The 22,460-nt window shown below is 39.9% G+C and overlaps 1 protein-coding gene across 1 annotated transcript in view; it reads left to right on the top strand.

The window, feature by feature from the left end:
- The window catches only part of ATP10B (ATPase phospholipid transporting 10B (putative)), a 45,851-nt gene that overhangs the window by 2,892 nt on the left and 20,499 nt on the right, over nucleotides 1-22,460 (top strand). The window contains exons 3-6 of the mRNA XM_031055184.1: nucleotides 11,391-11,595; nucleotides 13,869-13,954; nucleotides 16,546-16,652; nucleotides 20,224-20,355. Coding sequence (XP_030911044.1) covers nucleotides 11,391-11,595; nucleotides 13,869-13,954; nucleotides 16,546-16,652; nucleotides 20,224-20,355 — 530 coding nt within the window. The remainder of the gene's footprint in view (nucleotides 1-11,390; nucleotides 11,596-13,868; nucleotides 13,955-16,545; nucleotides 16,653-20,223; nucleotides 20,356-22,460) is intronic.

The following is a 22,460-nucleotide window of genomic DNA, read 5'->3' on the forward strand; positions in this document are numbered from 1 at the left end:
ATGAAAACAAACAATAGATAGAGGAAATAAAAGAGAAATACTGTCTGTTCTGAGGCTGGTAGCAATCCTTTGTTGACATCTGGGACACAGAGCTCTGCCCATTACCTTTGAGCTTCCTGGCAACTCCCAGGGCTATAAAGTGATCCTGAATCTGCTGGAGCGACCTGTGAACATCGTGTGTGTGTGTTCAGCTCTGCCGCGGCTCTGTGTTAAAGCACAGACACTTCACACGAGCAGAGAAGGGAAATGGTCTGAACAGGGCCTCCAGGCATCTGCTGGCAGGAAGAACAGAACATTCAGGATGCTTTTGGCAGACGTGAGGTGCAGCTGCCCCAGCAGGATCTAGGACCTGGCGCAGCTGAGTCAGGATGATCCCTGGCCCTGGCTACGTGGAGGTTGGAGTGGAGGAGGCAGCCCTGGGATTCAGACACCTCAACTCTTCTCTTCACCATTTGGGAGTTCATTTGGACTACTGAACTCTTCTGATTTCATTGGTTTTCAACTTGGAGCTACTATTTGAAAGAAAAACAAGATGTCAAGGAAAATTTCTCCAGGCTGCTTCTCTACAATGACGTGGAAAAAACATTTTTTCAAGGAAACCTGCTGCCAATGTGGTGCTTCAGACACGGAAATCCAAAATGAGGAGCTGGAGAAGAGAGGAAAAGTAAGGAAAAGAAAGAAGAAAAATGAAAATAAACGTGTGATCATCTCCAATTTGCCCTTTGGAAGCAAGAAGTGGAAGGAAAATCCAAACAGATACTATGACACCAATGAAATTAAGACCACAAAATATACCATCTTAACTTTCCTCCCTAAAAATATCTATGAGCAGTTTCACCGCTTTGCCAATATTTATTTTGTGTTCATTGCACTACTGAATTTTGTGCCAGTGGTGAATGCTTTCCAACCAGAGGTGTCTCTGATCCCAATTTGTGCTATAATGGCCATCACGGCCATTAAAGATGCTTGGGAGGACTTCAGGAGGTACAAATTAGACAAAGAAATCAATCACATGGGATGCTACATTTACAGCAGGTAAGCTTTGTGTAGCTTTTATTGTCAAAAACATTGGGTCAAGATCTTTGATCAATGGTGAGGCTTTTTGTTTAAAAAAATTAACAAATAACTGCTGAAAAATCACAGTCATTAGGTGAAATAGGGAAAAGTCATGGGCACTATATATCACCTGGTATTTGTTCTCATACAGGGAAAGATATTTTTTTAAGGTATTATTATATTATTTAAGTTGTTTTGGATTTTTTTTAAGTATTATTTTACTGGGAAGTTAAGTTTGAGTTTCATTGCACTGGTGTGTCTGTCAGCCTCTCAGACATGCAGTGCACTGCAAACAGGTGCATAAAGAGCCACCAGCAGCTGAATTTTTAAGACATTTTCAAGAGGGTTTAATTCTCTCAACCTAAGGTAGCACAGAACAAGATCTGTCATGGGACCTGTTTGCATTCTTAGATGCCAAGAAATCACTTAAAAACCTGGCCCTTTGAACTGCATTTTATTTTCTACTCTATGTTGTTAACTAGCTTTCAGTTATTTTTTCTTTCTTAGGCAGTATGTAAAATGAACCTGTAAAAACACAGTCTAGAAATGAAAGATAGTAATTTATGCCTCTGTTTAGTCACCTCTAAATGAATTAACTTCATGTGCTCGCTTCTTCAAAGTGCTTCACGACTTCTTGCTTCTAGGACGTTCAGAAGATTGAAAATTATGTTTTATTGTATCAAAACTGTTCTCTCAGCAAAGTAGCAAATGACTTCTCCCTGATAAAATATCACATCTGGGAGTCTGAAGTGCAAAACTTTCCATCTCCATGAATGTGCCTGTCAGCCCCCAAAATAATCAACAGTGCTTTGTATAACATGGGCTTTCATGAGCAAGATCTTGCAGAACTGTGGCTTTTATCACATGGGGCTGTCATTTCTGTTTGTTTCTCCTGCATGTGTTTGTCAGATTTTTATTTTTATATCCTGCAGGTTAAACAGGAAAGCAATAGGTTTGCTTGTACAGGGGCTAAACTTAGGCCCACATATAGATAATGATTTGTCATTAAAAAAGCCTGCACTCCTCTCCTTGCTAACTTCTAATAAAAAGCTGGCATTTTACAAGTTTCTAAATATTGTGGATTTAAAGTCTCATCTGTGGTGAAGAATGTCAATAATTGTAGCTCTTTGGGTAGGGTGGCAAACTGCCTTTTCTGTCTATCTTTGAAATTTCAGTCTGGTTGAATGTTCTAGCTTTTCCAGTGTTGCATTAGCCTATGAGGCAATGGGTAATCTGTTAATACTTGTTAAAACCAGCACGGGACAGAAAGAGTGGGGCAATAGGTGCTAATGAATAAATCTGCAGAGGGATCTTATTTATTTCCTCTTTGCACACAGAAACCATGCCAGTTTAGATCTGAAAGCCTTTTACCACGGGAGCATGAGAAGTAGGGAATACCATGGAACTTGTTTTGTATGAGGGAAAAATATCCACCATGGAATTATAACATATATTCCAATCAAGATTCAAGATTTTTATGCAGAGACACGAGACAGGCCTGCCTTAAAATTGGTTATTCCATCCCATTAAAAAGATTTTGATCTATGAATCAGACTTGTCTAGGATCTTGTCTTTCACCAAAGTTTTATGGCCCAAAAAGGTAGTGTAAGGGGAAGGAAAATGTGAAAGGTTTCAGACTACAACATTCATCCTCTCTGGAAAAATTGTGGGTAATAACATTTGCCATCAGATCAGTCACTACAGCTTATTATCTTATGAATAATTTCAATCAGGCTTCTCTGGTGCTTTGGGAAGCTGATATTTCTTGTTCTTCTTGCTAGCTGCAAAGTCATGGAAGGACATGATGTCTTCTAATTTTATTCCATATGAATCATGAAAATAAGTAATTGTTTTAGCGTAGGTGAAAGTCTTTTTGGGACACTGCAAATTTTGTTAATATTGTGGCAGCAAAAAGTTATTTCTAATAGAACAACTGATCTTCCATCCTAGATGAAATATTACATAGATGTTAAGAGATAATATTGGAGTGTATGTTGTCTTTATTTCAGATTTTAATAAGGACTCTGGTACCCGTTCCAAAAGAAATACAAAGGCAAACCAAACTTTTCCAGATACTGAATGTTCTCCAAAACTTTCTTGAAGAACTGGGGAAATGCAGTAAATTGCCTTCTTTCAACACAGAGCAAGGGAAATTAAAATTAAATAGGCTGGCCTGTAAACATATTTATTCTAATTTTCTTTTCACAGAGATCAGCTGAAATGGGAAATCTGGTCTGCTGGTCAAATGAAAGAAAAGACACTTCCAGTAGTGTATTTAAAGAATGTTTAATTGAAAAAATGAGAAACAATTAATAGGCATTAAAGTGTCCTGGGGAGATGCAATAACCCAGATATTTGATTGAGGAGTTTGTTGTTTTGGAACCAAAACTTTTGGAATCATACTCTGTAGACAATCTGCTGTTGGAATGAATCACACACCAAAAGAAGAGAACAAAAAACTGAATTGCAGAGGGTACAGACCTATGTTTAAATGCCTGCTTTCTCATGGTGTTCTTTAAAACATACTTTGTCTACTTTAACATTTTCCAAGCAAGGCAGATTTCCATTACTACAAAGCACTGAAGCATTTTCTGTGATGCTATACTTTATTATGCCTCTTTAATTGCATTTAAATTTCTCAAGTCACCTGATCTCATGGAACCCTAATTAGTTAGACTCCATCCATACATAACAGTTAATTATAATCTTCAAATGTGTGTGATTTTTATCATATTCATTTTGTTGCACCCAGGTGTGGGTGAGGGCCCATAGTGACACAGAGTCTCCAGGCAGGTGCAAAGGAGAGCTGCTTTATGGCAAAAACCAGGCCTTTTTAAGCAGTTTGTCCATTACCAGTTACATAGTTTTAAAGCATAACAAACATAATTCAAACATCCACCATATAGCACAATGTGAACACACAATGGTCGTATAACTTGTTTTCCTACCCCTAATTCAGCTGAGTCCCTTCCCCACTTTTCTACGTAGCCACAGTAGCAGGCCTGAGCCATGATTTTACAGGGGTAACAAGGCCCTTGTTTAATAAGGCTGTACCTGTATGCAACACCCAGAGACCTTTTAGCCAAGACTGGCACAGATTGCTCTCTTCATCTTTCTAGTCAGTCAGTCCCTCCAAACCTCCCATGGTTATTTGTCTCTAAACTCTCTTCAGTTTGTCATTAACTTAACTAACACGGGCCAGCACTGAATGTACACAAACCTGAATGTCAGTGCAATAGTTCTCAAAGGTATTATATATATTCAATTTTCTTGAAGTTCTATAATGTTCAAGGAACTAACTGATATGTAATTATTATATAGCTTGGCTGTGATATACCCCAAGGGTTATATCAAGCTCTGTAAATACTCCATAGCATTCAGAGAAGTTTTTGCATCAATTGCATGTTTTTAGAAGATTAAACCTATTTTTTTCCTGTGTTTTAGTAGACACAAAGATACAAATGCAAAGGCTATGCACAGTTCAGTATGGCACAGCAGCAGCCACAAAAACATTAACATTACTTAAGCTATTCATATTTCTTAATTGTAAGAACCTAAATTCAGGTATCTGAGACAGTGACTCAGAGAAACCTTGTTTATGTGCTTTGAATCATCCTGTGGCCCTTTTGGAGAAGCAGGTAAGCCAACAGGCGTCCTAAATGAGGTAGCCTGATTACTCTTTCCATAGAAAGTTCCTCTGTAATACTTTCAGACCCTGTCATTTTCAGGTATTTCCTACAGCATCAATCTCCTCCTCTTCTCTCAGTCCACTGATGCCTGTGGCACAAAAAGTTTGGGCTGGCCTTCACTTTGACTCTCTGTCTACTTAGTGTAAGGTTTTAGAACATTTAAAGATTTTTGCATCAGCACTAACTCTGGGTTAGCCCTGGAGCAGAGGTATAGAGAGAAGGAAAAAACAAAGAGCTCATTACTGTGGTGCATGAAATGAGAACTGCCAACAGCAGAAAAACTGAAAGTGGCTTAATCTGGACCCACTGTTCTGAAAGAGAATTAAAGTTTTTCAGTCGACTGAAGTATTGTGATTTTGTGTGCTGCAATTTTCTCTCTGGCAGCAATGGAGATTTGCTTGCCTGCAGGTGACCATCCATACTTCATGGGAAGCTGGGCAGCAAAGGCTGCCCTTCTGTTTGAACCTCCTTCATCTGCTCTGTGTAGCTGGATTTCTGAGCAGAGGGCAGACTGTGCCTCCTGTGGGTGCTCCCCCTGTCTGGGATAGTGCCTGGGACTGGCCAGGGATGCACTGACCAACAGAGGTGTGGGGCATCTGGAAAAAGGCAGAGAAAGGGGAACATGCTTGAAAACAGGGATTGACCTGTTGTCAAAACTCAGAATTGAAAGAAAAACAGATTTTCTCTGGACTCAGAAATATCATAAGCAACTCATTCAACCCAAGGTGAACCTGAAAGTTTGTAAAGTAGAAAGCAGGATGAGAGGAAAATCCCATTCTGACAAGGGCACAAGAACTGAAAGATTTCTTGCCAACTCTTAATTTAAAGTGTTGGTCAGCAGCACTGAGTTTTCACTTGTTAAAGAGCCTTTTCTTTCTGCTTTGTTGTTTTTGTTTTCTGACAAAGCATAACTTTAAAGACTAGGAGCCTGCTGGAGGCTTTAGTGGGTTCATTTTATACACAAAAAAAAGGGCCAGAGCCTGTGTCCCACTTGAAACCTCACCACAGGCAAAATTGCAATGTTTTTTTGGACATAGCAATATCAAGGCTTCAGTGGTGCCTTACCTGGACAGTGTAGGAATCTCACCAGCTGGAGGCTGAAGACCTCCTGAATAGGTGAATTCCTGTGACAGCCACAAAGTATGTACTTGGATTAGTTGCAAATTTCTGCTCCCCTGCCTAATGTTAAACATGAGTGTTGTTCTCTGGCAATGGGCATGCCCTACCCTGCCATCCCTCTAATTTTTGTCTGCTCTTCATGTGCTGTGGAAATTTAGTACCTGGTTTAGCTGTGGATACCTGAATTAGCAGTGAGTTTGACACCAACAGTGCCTTCTGCTTGCGGCATCCTTCAGCCTTGCAGGGGGCTGAGAAAATGTCCTGAACCAACAGAACACTCAGGTGTGTTGTGTCACCATGGCACTGCTTGAAACAAGTGCTACCAAAATCATGAAGAAATTAAAACGCCTCGTGTGGGATATGATGATTGCATTGTGAGGAATTATGGACAAGCTGAACTGAATAAATGCAAAGAGCTCCCAGCTGGTCCAGGCAGCGGCGCTGGAAGAGCAGTGAGCTGCAATTGTTGTCAGTCAGGGTGTATTGCTACAGGAGGATCCTCAGTGTCTGTGGAAGAAAATCCATAAAATGCATTACTGAAGCTACCACTGCTTCGTGTATTGCTTGATCAGAGCTTTCTTCAAGATCTATTACCTGCCAACACAATTAAAGCTGCTTCACAGAAAAGGTGCAATGGCTTAGCAGCAGGAGCTAATGACTAAACATTAAGACCAAATAAATAAGAATCTCTGGCTTTGGCTCAGAGACCTGCAAAATCATGGCCTCATGGCATTAAGATTCAACCTAACTGTCTGAACTTTTAAAATGCCATTAAAACCTGGAGAGTGGAGGGTTTCTACCATGTGACCTCAAGAGCTACATGGTCATATAAAGATATGACTATCAAAAAGCTGATATAGGCTGCGCTTTCCAGAAACTTTACACGTTAATGAGAGTCCACAGAAACTAATGCTAATAACTAGGAGACATCAATTGAGTCACCTTGAAATTATCTGTTCCTTCCAGCTGGTGTCAGGAAGAATTGTAACAACAGTATTTTGTTCAAGGCAGTAAAAAAAAAAAACATTTTCCTAAATACAAAAATCTACAATTTACAAAATTAACCTAGTAACGTCTAAGTAACATACTGTTTACATCTGTTTTATTTTATTTCTTCAAAGATGAGTTAAAATAAATCCAAAACCATTTATATGAACAAATAATACATTTATGAAGTTCTGGTACTTACTTAAAGTTTATATAAGCTTCAATTAGTTATGGAAGTTGAGCATAGGCTTGTATCATTGGGAAAATAAGTTACTTGTTATGATGCTATAGGCAGTTTGGGCACATAAGAACATAGGATATGTTATTGGCATTGAGGAATTTGGAATGCCAGTATGATACAAGTGTATGCACTTTATTAGACTTCAGAAATATTCCATTTCAGTTATTTTTAAAAGGTGCTTTTTCTGTCTTAACATAGTGTTCAAATCCTGGGAGTTTGGTGCTGTGGGGAAAGGCTGGGGCTGGGTACAGGACTGGGCATTGATAAATGAGATTGTTGGTGCTGCTGGGCTGGTGTGCTGGAACAAAAACTGGGATGGGATGGGATGGGATGCGATTGGGATGGGATGGGATGGGATGGGATGGGATGGGATGGGATGGGATGGGATGGGATGGTGGCAGGAGCAGTGACAAACCCACGTGGCACCTTCCCATGCCCAGGCAGCATCTGCAGCTCAGGTACACCATCAGCCAATTGTGCTGTACTCTGACCTATGGACAGTTTCCAGAATCAGTTCCTGTCTGACCTAGTGCCTTCCTTGAGTCCTAAATCTGCTCCTTTGCTGTCAGTTTTTTTTGTTTTGTGGCAGTAGCTCCTAATGGTGAGGTCTTAAACATGAAGTGATCTTTGAAAATATTTTGTGAGGGGTTTGCATATAAAAAAGCTGATATAATCTTTGATAGCATAAAACTGTGCAAGATTTTTATTTGCAAAAATAGTCTGTGAAGGGTAAGCAGCTGTGTGATTCAACCTGTTGCCATGTAGAAGCAGGATCCCAGGATATTGGTGTTTTTTTACAAAGAGGTGGTGCTTGAAGGAGGCCATTTTCAAATATAGCATTCTAGCAAATTTACATACAACAAAATATAAATATGTAGGTTTCTCTATTGACAACACTGATATTTTTCTATGTGCCATGACTTGGTGACAGTTTGGGGGGATATAGTGCAGAGCAAACCATATCTTTATTTTGAACTGCAAAGGATCTCAAGATGGAGCTTGCTGTAATTCTAGGGAATAAGATTCACTGGGCTAATTGTCCAATAAAATGTTCTAAATGACAAAGATTTCTGAAGATCTTTCTCTAAAACAATCTAGGAGACACACATGCTGTGGAGTGCATATGAAAAATTACTTTTATTTAATTTTTTCTGTATAGCAGAACAATAATTTTTATTTCCCTCCATTCACCATGCATTTTGATCCAGTTTTCTTTGAAATTTATCTTTATTGAAACCAAGAAAGTGAAATCAAATTGTTGACACAAAGTCAATAGTTTATTCAAGTTCCCCACAATCTCCAACTGCAGCAGGACTTTTTTATTATCCTTTTTTTTCCCCAGAAACTATTTCAAAAAATCTGTTTAGTTCAGGCCTTCTGTTCAGATTTGATGAGTTCAATAACAGCTCTGGCAGACATCAGTTTGACTGTTCAAGGCCTCTTTTCACTGGCAGTATCCTCTGATGGGCATCATCATGATATCTATGAGCAAGGGAACACTTTTTGAATGTGCTTTTGATAATTGCCTGGTAAAAGAGAGCAGGGACTGAGGAACTTTTATCTTACCTCCTGTCTTCAGTGTGCCCCAGCCCTGACACCACACACTGTAAGAATCAAGTGTCCAGATTCCCACCTCTTGAAAATCCCCACATCTGCTGATTTTTATTTGATTGGTTCAATACATTTGCCCTTTTTGTGTGTTTCTCATCAGACCATCTTGGGATTATTAAGCTCCTCTGTTTATTTAGCCACCAGAGCTTGTGCTGTTAACTTTCATCAGTGAACAGAAAATGGGCAGTGTTCCCAGTTACAGAGATTGCTGAAAGGAAACTGCTTCATCTGAAAAATCTTGTTAGACAACTAGGACAGCGCTGCCGTGGGGTGCACCAGTTTCATCATGAAGTGCTTTTCTTCCTTTCATCCACTGGCAATTCCCTACAAAGTTGTAGAAAAGCTTTGTACTATTTTTAGTATTTTTAATTATTTATCTTATAATATAATCAAAATTTTAATCTTACAGGTTCAGATGAAGTTTTCCTCAGGAGCAGAAAATGTGTATTCTTTGAATACTTGTTGGGATGGAGTGACAGTTCCCCTGAATGCAGGTTTGGGATTCTAGCAATCCCTGAGCTGCAGTCCCTGTGCCTAGGAAGGCTTTTCCTCTGATCTGAAAGAGGTCATTTGGCTTTTCTGACTCACTGTCTCCTCTGTAATTAGTGACTGGGTAGAACCCTGAAGCTTTACATGTAATGTAGGTTTCATAGGGAGCTGTTGAAAAAAAAAATACAAATCCACGATTCCTGTGGATTATTTGGGCTAATCTGGTTTCTTTCAGCTGATGCGGAACCCAGCCAGCTAGACAAGGCCCTTCTGTAGCATTTTATGAGTGGACAAAATCAGAAATAGGCTCTGTAAACTTCTGAATTGTGCACGAGTTGACGTACAGAGAGGTAGGATTGCCATGGAGAAGCCACAGTAAACATTACATGCAAACTATAAATGGCATTCAAATGTCTAGGATGGCAAGACAAGACACCAACTTCCTCTAAACTGATCTTGTACTCTTTCTTTCATGTTTTAAACAAACAAATTAGGAAGTCCTATTCAGAAGGTGTTTGGCATGGAAAGGATTGGTACTACATAGTTGATTTGTTATATTAACTTAGTATCTGCTTTGTAGAGGATTAAATACTCAGCATACACTTGCTAAAATGCTTTTCAAATAGAAATTTAACTAGATTTTTTTTTAAATGCATGGCAGCATCTAACTAACTTACAATAATCCTCTGTTCTTCCGTGTGGTCTTTAATGTCTGTTGTTGCACAAAAGAAAAAGGACATGCAGGTAAGCAGAATCAGACAAAATGAAAAGAATTAAAAATTCAAGAAAGAAAAATCAATGTAAGATGAAAAAAAAATATTGCTACAACCCCATGGTTTAGTAAGTGCTTCAAAAGCAGCAGTAAAGGGACTCAAATAATCAGGCTGGGGGATCTGTTTTTTTAATGAAAGTCAGTACCACTGGGAGATGGACAGAATTTCACTTGTTGCATAAGCTGCACAAGTACCTGCTTGTTGTTGTAAGGGCACAAGCCAAGTGAGAGGGTTTGCCTGGCAGTGCTGTGGCTCTGCTCTGCACCAAGCCAGGACAGTGGGTGAGCAGGAAGCAGCCCTGGGCCTGGCACTGAGGCAGGGCTCGGATGTGTGCTTTGAACTGCAGCAAAGCACTTTGTCTCTGCCATCACTGCTCCCCTTCTCATGACACAAACACTTCAATGGAAGATGGTATTCTCCATCCAGTAGATGAGGATGATTAAAAACTTAACCAAAAATGAGACTCTGAGTCATTACAAAAAGCCTTTAATTGTCTGTCTGGTAAAGTATCATGAGCATTTTCCCTCTCACAGAGCAAGGCATAAGATGATTCAGTTATTCATCCTGAAAAAATAATTTCCTCTCAAGGAGTTAGAGGAATCAAGCCATTGCTGCAGTGCATTTTTTCCCATTAACTAATTTTAAAGCTTATTGTGTTGTTTCTGGTCTACTTAGATGGTTAAGAGCAGTTGAAGGATTAATTACTGAAAATGCAATGTCAAAAAAAGTCTGCTATTTGCTGAACTTAGTTCATTGATGAAATAGTAATTTCTTTTCCTTGAACCCCATAGGCTCTTTTTTTAATTTTTTGTTAATTTATAAGCTCTTTGTTTCTTACTTTGACTTTTCCATTAAATTTGGGCTCTGGCTGTATTTTTTTTTTTTTTTTGCTTAATAATAAGGGACCATTTGTCAGCTCTTCCCCCTTTTGAAGTTGTTTCTCTGCACTAAGCTAAAAATTTGCAACTACCTCTTGAGAGTTACAAACTGGAAAGACCTGAAGCAAGTGTGGCTGAGGTATCAGTTTGCTTCTTTCAGGAGCTATATGCTGATGTTGGAAAGCGTCTAGGAAACAGTCACAGTCAAAAACAATAATCTGAATTTCTTCAATAAGATACTCAAAAATACCTCGGTTAGTCTGAGCTGCCTGCTATACTTGGTGCAGATTACAGGACTAATGCCAGAGTGAAAGAGAACTGCTGTAAATGTTTTATTCCATGTAAAGATTTTGTTTGAATGTGACAAACTGTGAAGTGGTGCTGTGGAAGTGTCTGAATCACTAATTTATAGCTTCTGTGCTATGCCCTTTAAAAAAAAGTCCTTTAAAAATGGTGTGCCCCCATTTTCTGGTTTTGAAGCCCCCAACCCAGCAGTGCTGCCTTCCTAATGCCCCTCATCACCCACAATATGCTCTCAATGCCACAGGGAGGAACATGCCTACGTGGAGAAGTGCTGGAAGGATGTCAGAGTGGGGGACTTTGTGCAGCTGCAGTGCAATGAGATTGTCCCAGCAGACATCCTGCTGCTCCACTCCTCTGACCAGAACGGGATCTGCCACCTGGAAACTGCCAACCTGGACGGGGAGACCAACCTCAAACAGCGCCGCGTGGTGATGGGCTTCAGCAGCCAGGTCAGTCTGGGCAGGGCAGCCCACAAATGGGCTGTGCCCACAAAACGGGCACATTTGTCTCCAGACACTGCACAGAGGGGTTTATTTCTGCATGGCAGCTGGAAGAAAGCTCGTGGTTCCTGCCACAGCATCTGTGGGTTTCCTTATGGATTCTATGTCTCCGTTGCACCTGACACATCACACTCACTGCATAGGCAGGTGGAGGTGTGAGAGCTCAGCTGGGAGCTGCTCTAAGGCATCTGGGTTGGCAGTTTAATAGGATCTCAAGATAAATTAATTTTTTTTTTAAGTTAAATGTTTGACACCGGTTTGTGATTCAGTTTGAATTCTTAAAATCACCGTTTATTTTTCATAGGCAGTATCGTTTCCTTTTTACCTTTTCCCTTTACTTTGCTTTACTCATGTGGCTCACGTTGGATAAACCTGAAGTAAACTAGAAAATATGACTTACATATTTTTACATATGTTTACATATGTTTAAAGATACATTTTCAAGTATCTTTAAACACACAGCTGGGCAGTTTTTCAAATAACCCAGAACAAGTTTAAGGAGTCATAGCACATGGGGAGGAAAACTTTGTTCCATTGGAATCACTCCAGCAGACAGGAAAACCTCACAGATAATTCTAGGAATTACATTAATTATTTAGCAATTAGCACGAGTGCCACTAGGAAGATCTTTTGGGGTACTGGTGTTTGGGACACAGCTGCCAGGGAGCAACCAGACATTAAATAAAGCACCATTTCCATGGGCAGTTGAGATCAGGTGCTGTACTCATGTTATTTGCTTGTTGTTCAAATGGAAATCACTTTTCAAAGACAATTAAGGGCTTTCTCATGTTGTGGCATAGCACAGGCCTTTTCCAGTTCCTTCCAGTGATGATTAGGAAGAGGTTTTGTTCTTGAGACACACTGGAAATTTCAATATGTAAAGACTTAGCAGAAAAACAGTAATCTGGCTACTTAACATTTTTAAATGTTGCATTTTTGTCATGTAATGTTCTAATTTATATTTTCAATTTTTCTACCTATTTTCCTTTTAGAGAAGAACAGGGCGCTCTACCATTACACAAAATGCAAACTTTTGCCTCAGTTGTTCATAATGTGTGGAAGTCTTCCATTATATCAGAAAATACCCCCATGCTAAATTATGCCCCTGACTGCCTATTCATGGTGATTTTCTTTAGACTTTGAATCGTTATTGAGATAAATTCTATGTCCAGGAATGTCTATACCTAACAACTCCTGTTACATTAACAGGGTGGAATGCAATTCTGGCCGTGGTGGCAGCCGGTGCTCAGGAAGGTCAGAGCTGACAAAACTTCCTGTATCACCCTGCTCTTGTGGTGTGTTTGTGTAAACAGTGTGCTGGATGAAAAACCCCAGTGGAAGTGGTATCACACTGCAGGTTTTAGTGAGCCAGTTTCTTCCTTGTTCTTTGAGCTTTGCTTAGTTCTGTGATTTATGAACTGCCTAAAACCCCCTCAGATGTACTTCTGCCTATAAAGTGACTCTTTAAACAGGGAGGAAATAAATACATATTAGTCAGCTCTTCACTTGGGTTAGAACTAACTGGGCTTAGTTCTTCAGTTCAGGATGCAAAAAAGGTGGGGAGAGACTATTTACAAGAGCATGGAGGGACAGGACAAGGGGGTATGGCTTCAAACTGACAGAGAGTAGGTTTAGATGAGATATTAGGAAAAAAATTTTCCCTTTCAGGGGGTGAAACCCTGGCACATGTTGTCCAGAGAATTTTTGGGTGCCCTATCCCTTAAGTGTCCAAGGCCAGGTTAGACTGGGCTCTGAATCAACCTGGTCTACTGGAAGGTGTCCCTGCCCATGATCCCTTGCTCAGAGCCCCATCCAACCTGAACTTGGACGCTTCCAGGGATGGGACAGCCACAGCTCTGGGCAATCTGTGCCAGCACCTCACCACCCTCACAGGGAAGAATTTCTTCCTAATATTTAATCTAAATCTACTATCTTTGTTATATTCACTTAAAATGAAGACAGGTGTTTCCACTAATTGGCATCTGTGATGTCTTGTTCAATGCACAGCATTGTCTTCACTTAATTTAACCGGTTGTTATTCCAAGAGGAGGAAATACTCAGCCTTTCTGAAGCTTTGCTTCAGGCTGAATGAGTTAAAATGTCTTTATCTCTCCTGCTAGGGCAAGTGTTCCAGCCCTGGTGGTCTAAATTAAGCTCTTTTTTTGGTGTTTATCATTTCAAATACTCATTGGATCTGACACTCAGTATGTTTTCTCTGGTAGGATGCTGTGTTTGAACCAGAATTTTTCCAGAACACCATCATCTGTGAAATGCCAAACAATGATCTCAATAAATTCAAAGGTTATATGTAAGTATTTGTTATCCATAAATACATTTTTGATCTGTACTTTGATACTCCTCTTGGAGGAATTGGATGGAAGGAACATATTTTGAGGAAATTGATGGTTGTCACTATTATCTATTCCCAGATTCAGAAGTCAATATAAAATGTACACTTGGACTCTGTTCTGTGGCAAGGTATAACCAAGGCTTGGCATTGCATTTACTGTTCTTTCCTACAAACTATTTTCCCAGAGATTCAGCTCTCTTCAAAACTTAGACATAAGCTCATGTGCATTTGACCTGATGATTAGACTAAACTAGATTTTAAATAAATCCTTCCAATTGTTTAAGGTATCCAGCTGCATGGCTCTAGTTCCTTCACCTTTACAGCCACAGGGAAAAGGTGTCCAAGATCTAATAATCAATCCAGAGTTTCTTCTTATTAGAAAGGTAGAAAAATCAAACATGCATGCAAAATGCTATTGAACTGATGCACTAAACTAGTATAAAAATGTAGGGTAGGTTTTCTCTTTGTCTTTCTTCATTAAATAATTCTGGCACAGGCATAACAGCAAATTCAGCACATTTAGCCCCATTTATGAATTATAAGGCAAATTTCTATGTCATGGCTCATGTCTTAAAATTCTCTTACCCTTCAACACAGAGCAGCTTATTCCCTCACCACAGCAGAGAATTGTCCAAAGTTCCTACTGCCCCAGACCAAATGCATGCCCCATTGTCATGCAAATAATTGAACTGCATGAGTGTGTCAGCATCCTCATCCATGCCCCAGCTTTGCTAAACTTACCAGTAGCTAAACTAGGAATTGATGGCTCTGCAAGAAGCAGTGAGAGTGTTGCCCCATGGAGGAGATGCAGATGCCTGGCTCTGTGACAGGGCAAACCAGGGATTATCTCCCATTAGCACTGACCATACCTAATCTGGTTTTGGGTCTGTGCGCTGTAAGAATGGTGCCTCTAACAGCAATGCCAATTCTCCTCTGCTGCAATTTCTTACAAGGGAAAAAGAGGTCGAGTTTGTATTGATTGCTGGCTGTGGTTGTTGACTTCAGGGACCATTGGGTCTAAATTGAAGCAATCCCTCCAATTAGCAAAGAGCACTGAGATTACAGAAATGTAGGAGACGTGTCACAAGGAAACACACACAATAACAACCCTTAGGACTCAGGATTGGCTTCAAAATAGTCAACTCTCAACTGAAAGTCTGTAACAGAAATCTCTCTGGTGAAAGCCTGTTATCTCATTTGCTTGATGGAACATGGAAGTAGCTGCCTTTCTCTCCTCTCTTCAGGAATAGAAGAAGGATTTGCTGGAGAAAATTACTTGCTGCAAGTTAGTGAAGTTTTTTCTTTGGTCTGCTGAGATTTGAGCTATTTTGTAAATGCAAATTATTTGGAGCAGGCTACCTTCTTGTCCATGAACCCTTAATAAATTATTGAGGCTCTATTGCCTTGCTATAAAATAGCAGGAGCACTCTCTGATAAAAATGATAAGAAATAACTTGGTGACATCTATCTGACATGTCCAATCACAGAAAATTCTGTTCAAGAGGATGCAAGAAGGCTTCTATTAAATGAGTTCCCCAAGGCTGAATTTAGATTCCAAGAAAAATAGATTTTTGGCATTATGTTTTTACAATTCCACCAGCTGTAGGTTGTTGACACTTACACCTTTTCCCTTGTCTAGTTTAAGTTGTGTAATCAGGTGCAGCTGCACTTGGACATTGGACTTCACTTAGCTCTAACATAACACCTAGCCTTGCCCTTCATTTGAGAGATGAGACTATTTGCTGGTAAATGAAACACAAAATACCAAATAGAAAGTAGAGAGAGATGATTATTCTAGGAAAAAAAACTCTTTTCCCACCCTGACCTTTGCATAACAGAACAAGACAAAGCATCTGAAACAGAAGCTCTCAGCTTTGGTAAAGATCTCAGGAAGAACCTACCAGTGTGAAATAAAAGCTGTGGGTAGGGGTAGGTGTGTGCCATTAATTTTCAGAGGCAAGCAACAAATTTCCTGCCTGGTGGGCACTGACATTTTGGTTTTCACCAGTTTGTGCTGCAAGCAGAAGGATCTGGTCAGTGATGGGGCACCTCTGGCCAGGATGAAAATTCTTCTGTCCAGGGTGAGAAGGAGGAAGAGCCCCTCAGCCCAAAGGCTGCTTCAGTGAACTGAGACTCACAAAGACTTTGGTGGCTGATGGAGTCACAGAGGCTCTTGCAGGGTGTAGATGTATTCATCTGAACCTCTGCTCATCTTTCTAAAATAAATTTGGCTGTAAGAAGTTGCAAAATGACTCTTGTTTTCTTTCATAAGATATTGAATCTGCCAGATAAGTTCCCAAGCGAAAGGCAAACTTGCTTTGTATTGGCATCACGACACACACTGTGTAAGCAGTCTTTAAAAAGAAGACTTGAACTTCTCTGTAACTTTTTGCTGGAAAAGTTTCCTTGAAACTGAGGGAAATAAAAGCAAAAAAGGGCCTACAAAATTACTTTATTTCAACTTGAAACAGGCACGCACATGAAAATTTTCTTTTACACTCCATTAGAACCGAAAAATTAATTGCCCTATTTGATTGTATTTCTTCTAGGGAGCAGCCAAACCATGAACAGGTAGGCCTCAACATTGAAAACCTCTTGCTTCGTGGATGTACAATCAGAAATACTGAGGCAGCAGTAGGAATTGTTATATATGCAGGTAAGATGTACTTTTTATTTAGGTAAACTGAGAATTTCCCTGTAAAAATCCTTTAAAAATAACTATAGTCTAATATTGCAACATAATTTGACATTTTGTTTTAAAAACTGGTAGTGCACAGAAAAACTATATATAACTTTTTTTTAAGTGAAGGTATTACTCATCCATCTCCAAAGCCAGCAAGTCTTGCACTGGGTCTTTGGCAAGTGACAGTATCCTTGTGCATGTCAAATATCTTGTAAAAATATCCAGACAAGTAAAAAATTGCTCAGGTGTATTTAACCCTCAGCTCTTGCTATATTACTAATTCCATCTGTCATAAAATCTACACAGCTGCCCTAAGGGAGGTCTCACTGGCTCCTCAGGGTAGAAACTGGAGCAGCTAAAGAGCTAATTAGGAAAAAAAAAAAAAGTCATCTGTGAATTTCATTCATCCATTCGATCTGTGCCAGTGCCAGCACGCAGGAGGCAGTGAGGCAGCAGCTGGAGGTGACAGAAAAGGCAGCAGCAGCAGCAGCACAGGTTTGTGCTGACACAGAGAGAGTGTGTCCATGCAACCATGAACTTCATGCAGGAGACATGGACAAAGAGAGACAGTGTTGGTGCCCAGATCAAATGCAGCAGTGCCAGGTTCAGCAGTGGGTCAGTTCATCTGTTTCTCAGCATCTTTTACCTTCGGAGTGTTACCACCGCTTTTACTCAGTGAGCATGATTTATCATTGGCTTTGCCAGCTGTGTCCTCATCTGCATCAGATAGAGTGTATCAGCTTCCCTCTTCTTTGCAGATTAAATAAAAGCCAATTCAAACACAACAATTAATGCCATTAGCTATCATTATCTTTCCAGTAGAATTATATTAACTGTTTTATGCCTAATCAGCAGCAAGGGGTTCAGGGTTGAGCCACCTAAGACAAAACAGAAGTCACACCTTTACAAGAGTCATTTAGCTGAGATTCATCTCCACAGCCTGGCACAATATTCCTGACAACAGACTGTCTATTTCACTGCTGCACAACTGGACTCTGAATGTCTGCAGCTCCCAAGTGTTTCCAAGGCAGCTTTGCCTTGCAGGTCTCTCACTGTGTGTCTCTGTGAACACCACAGGCAAGGGCGGTGCCCACTGGGCAGAGGAGGAGAGCCAGAGCCAAACTCTGCAATCCTTTCTTTTCCAAAGTAGCTACTGTATAAAAATCTCAGTGGGGATCATTCCTGGTATAATTGGAGTAATTTATCTTCCCTTCTCCTGTTGCAGTTCCTCATTTTCTCCTGTTTAGCTCAGATTTCCCAGTTTGTTCCCTTCACCACCAGCACAGATCCTAATGTGGATCTCCATTTATGTTGCTTAAGCTGCCAGTAGAAAAGATTGGAGTTTTAAAGTTATTCCCAAGACATGATGGTTTTCATATGAGTAGGTCTTCAAATCAATTTCCAACTGAGTTCTTATTGTTAATGTCAGCATAAAAGTTTTGGGGTTTTTTTTCCTAAAATTAGACTGGCTTCAGTCAGTATCAGCTTCATTTCTAGGGTTCTTTGACATTGATTATACTCTGGCTTTTAATCATGGTCTGTGACCTTTTCTGAACAATCACGATCAGTCACATAATAAGATGGCACACTTTCCATTTTTATGACTCTATTACTCCTCAAACTTTCTTTCTAATGGGAGCCTTTGTGAGGAGTGCAATTGCTTGGTCTGTGCAGTTCCCATCTGACCCGAGGACAGTCCTACTTTTCATGGCTACCCAAATTGTTCTACACAAAGCAATAGCATAAAACACAAAAACCTCATTACAGAGTGACAGCCAATGTCGTTTTCTCATTCTGATTGGGACAGCAGTAAGAATTATATGCTTTTCATATACTAAAGTACCAGAAAGAAGTTTTAGATGAGCACATCAGCATCTAGAAATAGAGAGACAAGGTACCATTGGGTGGTAGGTGAGGTGCTGTGCTTCACAGCACAGGAAAGGGTGAGGATTAGAGGAGAACAAAGCACTTTATTTCTCATATTTCTGATTTTCTGTTCCTTAGAAGGTGATAACTGTGTTACAGAAGTGCCCTTTACCTGATGATCACCTGAAGTGGAAAGGAATGGTAGAACTGATATTTGGAAACAAGCTCATCACGATTTCTTCCTGAAATAAATTCATCAACACTTCTTTGAGGGTTTTCTGGGAGGGATTAGAGGGCTTTGGGTTGTTTTGATTTCAATACAAAGCATTCCATTGCACCTGACAAAAAAGAAAAGTGAGGAGTAGATTCACAGAGCTGCTGGAGGAACAGAAATTCAAGAAGCAGTGCTGTCCCCTTCAGTATAGCTCTGTGGTTAAGAGATTTTGCTCACCAAAGGGAAGGCTTAGGGTTTGTTTTGAGTTCTGCCTGTATGGGAGTGAACACAAATCTCCTGCCTGTACACTGAATACCTGCCTAAGTGGAACAAGAAGGTTTGTGCTTATGTGTGAGTTGGAAGGGCAAGAGCACTGGTAGCATAAACTGGTCCCACTGACGCAGCTCCAGGTTTTGCAAATAATTACATATTCATTGGAATAGTAAGTCAGGATCCCCAGCTCTTGAGTGAATGTCCTGAACATAAGGCTGGAGACTAATTTTCTCTCTAGCTCTCTCCTTAATTAATAACCACTGATGTAAACCTGGAATGAATCCAGCAGGTGTGATTGAACTGCCCCCAACTTCCAGTTCTTGGGTTAAATCACTTCCCTAGAGAAAGCTAAAAGGCATCTTGGAAAACAGTCCTTGTCACACACATCATGCACATACAAATGAAAACTAAATACAAGCCTGCAGGGTCTGTGTTTTCAGGGAAAAGGACTGCAGAAATAAACATAAAAGATACAAATCAATATAACAACAGATGGTGTCCAGATATCCCAGTTGTGGAGCCACAGTTTAGATAACATTAATAGAATTGAAAAAGTAATTTCTGCTTTTTGACTTCTTGCAGCACTCCTTTTTTTTTCATTATTATTATTATTACTATAGCAGCTCACTTATATTTCACTAAGTTTAAGGATTGGGGATTTTTTTACTCCTCATATGACTGTTTTGTCAGCACTTTACAATCAAATAATAAAAAGCTAAATATTACTGGTTTTCACTGGTTTGTTGAATTTTATTTAATATACAAAATGTATCTAGTGCTTTTGAATTGCTGCTGAAAAATATTCAAATGTAGGTTTCAGGAATCTGTATAGCAGCTAAACAATTTTTTCATAAAATGCAATAATATAATACTATTGTTCATTTTCTTGTTCTTCTCATGGATATTTGGCTTTTGATAGTTGATATAAACCTTATGATCCTACTTAATCTGCTGTCATTGGGGCAGAAAAATGTATATGACAGCTGAAACCTGTGATATAATGGAGGTTTTTGGTAAACTTCAATATTTAGAGTCTGATGTAGTCAGTCAAATAGGAAGATGGACAAGGAAAGTTCTGAATGTCAACATTAGCCATCCTGCTCTCAGCTGGGGGGAAGAATACTTTCTAAAGAACCAAACAAAAATACAAACTATTACATAACCATGATAAAATTAATTTGTGTTTTGAAGGTCATGAGACGAAGGCCATGCTGAACAACAGCGGTCCCCGCTACAAGCGCAGCAGGATTGAGCAGAGGATGAACAGGGACATTTTCTCATGTGTGGGACTCCTGTTTGTGATGTGCCTCGTTGGAGCTGTAGGTATGAACCACTGACAAAAATCTATTTCCCAAATGGTGATTAGAATTGATGTTATAGACATGAGTGAGATCTACAGCTGGATGCTCTTGGGGTCTTTAGGCTCCTTGGTCTTTCCAATAGGTGAGTTAAAATGGCAAATCTGAGCAATTCAGGTGAAGAAAACATGGCTATAAATGTTCCAGATAAGATTCATCCCCACCATGGTATCATACATGTAAAGCAGAAGCAAGCCATCCTGTAGGAATTGTAGGAATCATTGTAGGAATCGATATTTGTCAGCTGAGATTTTCCTTCCTTCCTGAGGGGGTGTTTGTTCTTTGTGCATAACAGCAAAAGTAAAATGATTTTGCTTTACTTTCATTTCAGTAGTGTCTTCCTCTAATATGTTTGGGAGTGGTATTAAACAGAGACACACAATTTAGAACCCATGAGCTGCTCATGACTAATTCATTCAGTTTATATCCTCCACGGCTTCCTTCCTTCTCAAAAGCCCCTTTACATCAGGCTGTGAAATGGATTAATTGCTTGGAATAGCCTGCATTTTTTGGGGGTCCTTGCAGGTGAGCATGTGTGAATTTATTAACTGGTATTTGGTAACTGGCTGGAGTTTACTGGACTGGTAATCTCAGAAAGAACATCTTCACTGTGTGTGAGCACCTGCTGGCCTCCCAGCTCTGATGGCAATCTGTCCCAGGCAGGCCAGAATTAACAGGATCTCATCATTCGGAGCAAAGGACCAAATTTTAAGTGTACTGACTTTTGAATGGGACAATGCTTTAAGGACATAGCAGGGACTCCCATGATCCCCTTTCTCTTTTAATGGATTTTGTTTCAGTGCCAATTTACTCAGTGCTACTGCTCTGATTTAGCAACAGCCAAATCAAGTTTTCCTGCACCTGCCCTGGATGAATGTGATGTGGCACCAGTCAGTCATCAGGTGTGATGCCATGGGAAGTAAGGACCCTCCAAAACAGAACAACTGAACTGACTTGATCACTTCTTTAGTATTACTGCTTCATGTTGCAGTGGGACTTTTTGGTAGCAAAATGGGATTTCAGTTTCACAACTGAGATCTGTGTGAGGGAGAAATTTTATTTTCCTTGTTCCCTGGCTGCTGTCATCTGGATTTAGAGACTTGCCTTGTCTGGTGTGTAGGGTGGGGCTCTTGAGTAATAAAGTCCTTCAATTTAAGGTTAAAAGAAGTCTCGGATGAAAACAATCAGCATTTGAAAAATAATTTATCTAGTCAGGTTAAAAAAATATTCATTGTCTAAGTGAAACATGTAAAAGCATAAAAAGTCCATTATATTGCAGCCATCCAAAATATCCAGAGGCTCTGCCATGAGTTGTTGCTTTGCAGCCTTGTTTGAATGTAGGGTTCTAGGAAAAAGTATCACTGGTGGATCAGTTATGAGGATTGTTTTTGCACACAGTAAATTGTATAAATCGGGGTAAGAAGTAGCTTGTAGAGCAGAGTTCTCCTTGTTCAGATGTGACTGTAGTCTGAAGCAGCCAAAGAGCATTGCTGAAATAATTTGAATATTTTTGGCAGCATTTCAGTAGGCAGATGCTGCAAAACAACGGCTTGGTTAACTGCTATTAATGGGAGTTTTATTTGAGCTGGGCTGATAGAGGTTTTTGGCATCTGGACAAATTATGCAATGAGGGAAACCAAGTTGTTTGCCTTAGCTCTGTGGGAAGCTTCTGATGCTGTAAATTTAGTAACCTCCTTGACAAAAGTTTATTTCAATAAGGACAGTATGGAAAGTGGTAAAACAATTGCGATGGGATGCTGTTAAGTCCTGGAACAGAGGCTTTGCTGTAGCAGTGCAATGATACCTGCTGGTATTTAAAACACAGAGGAAGAAGCAGTTTGAGATATGATTTAACTGAAGGAATGTAAAGATGAGTTCCCAGACTGAATTTAGGGGATTTGTCAACACTTAGCAAAGACAGATTGAAATGAAGAATGGTCAGGGAGGATAAGAAATATTTTAGTTTGTCTATATACAAAGATTCTAAGGTTTACTTCTTTGAGAGGAAAAAGTGTCTTCTGCTCTGAGGATTTTTATGGATAGGTGATAGAGATGGAGTCTTCCGGGGAA

Source organism: Geospiza fortis, unplaced genomic scaffold (genome assembly GCF_000277835.1).
Source record: "Geospiza fortis unplaced genomic scaffold, GeoFor_1.0 scaffold55, whole genome shotgun sequence".
Taxonomy (NCBI): Eukaryota; Metazoa; Chordata; class Aves; order Passeriformes; family Thraupidae; genus Geospiza; species Geospiza fortis.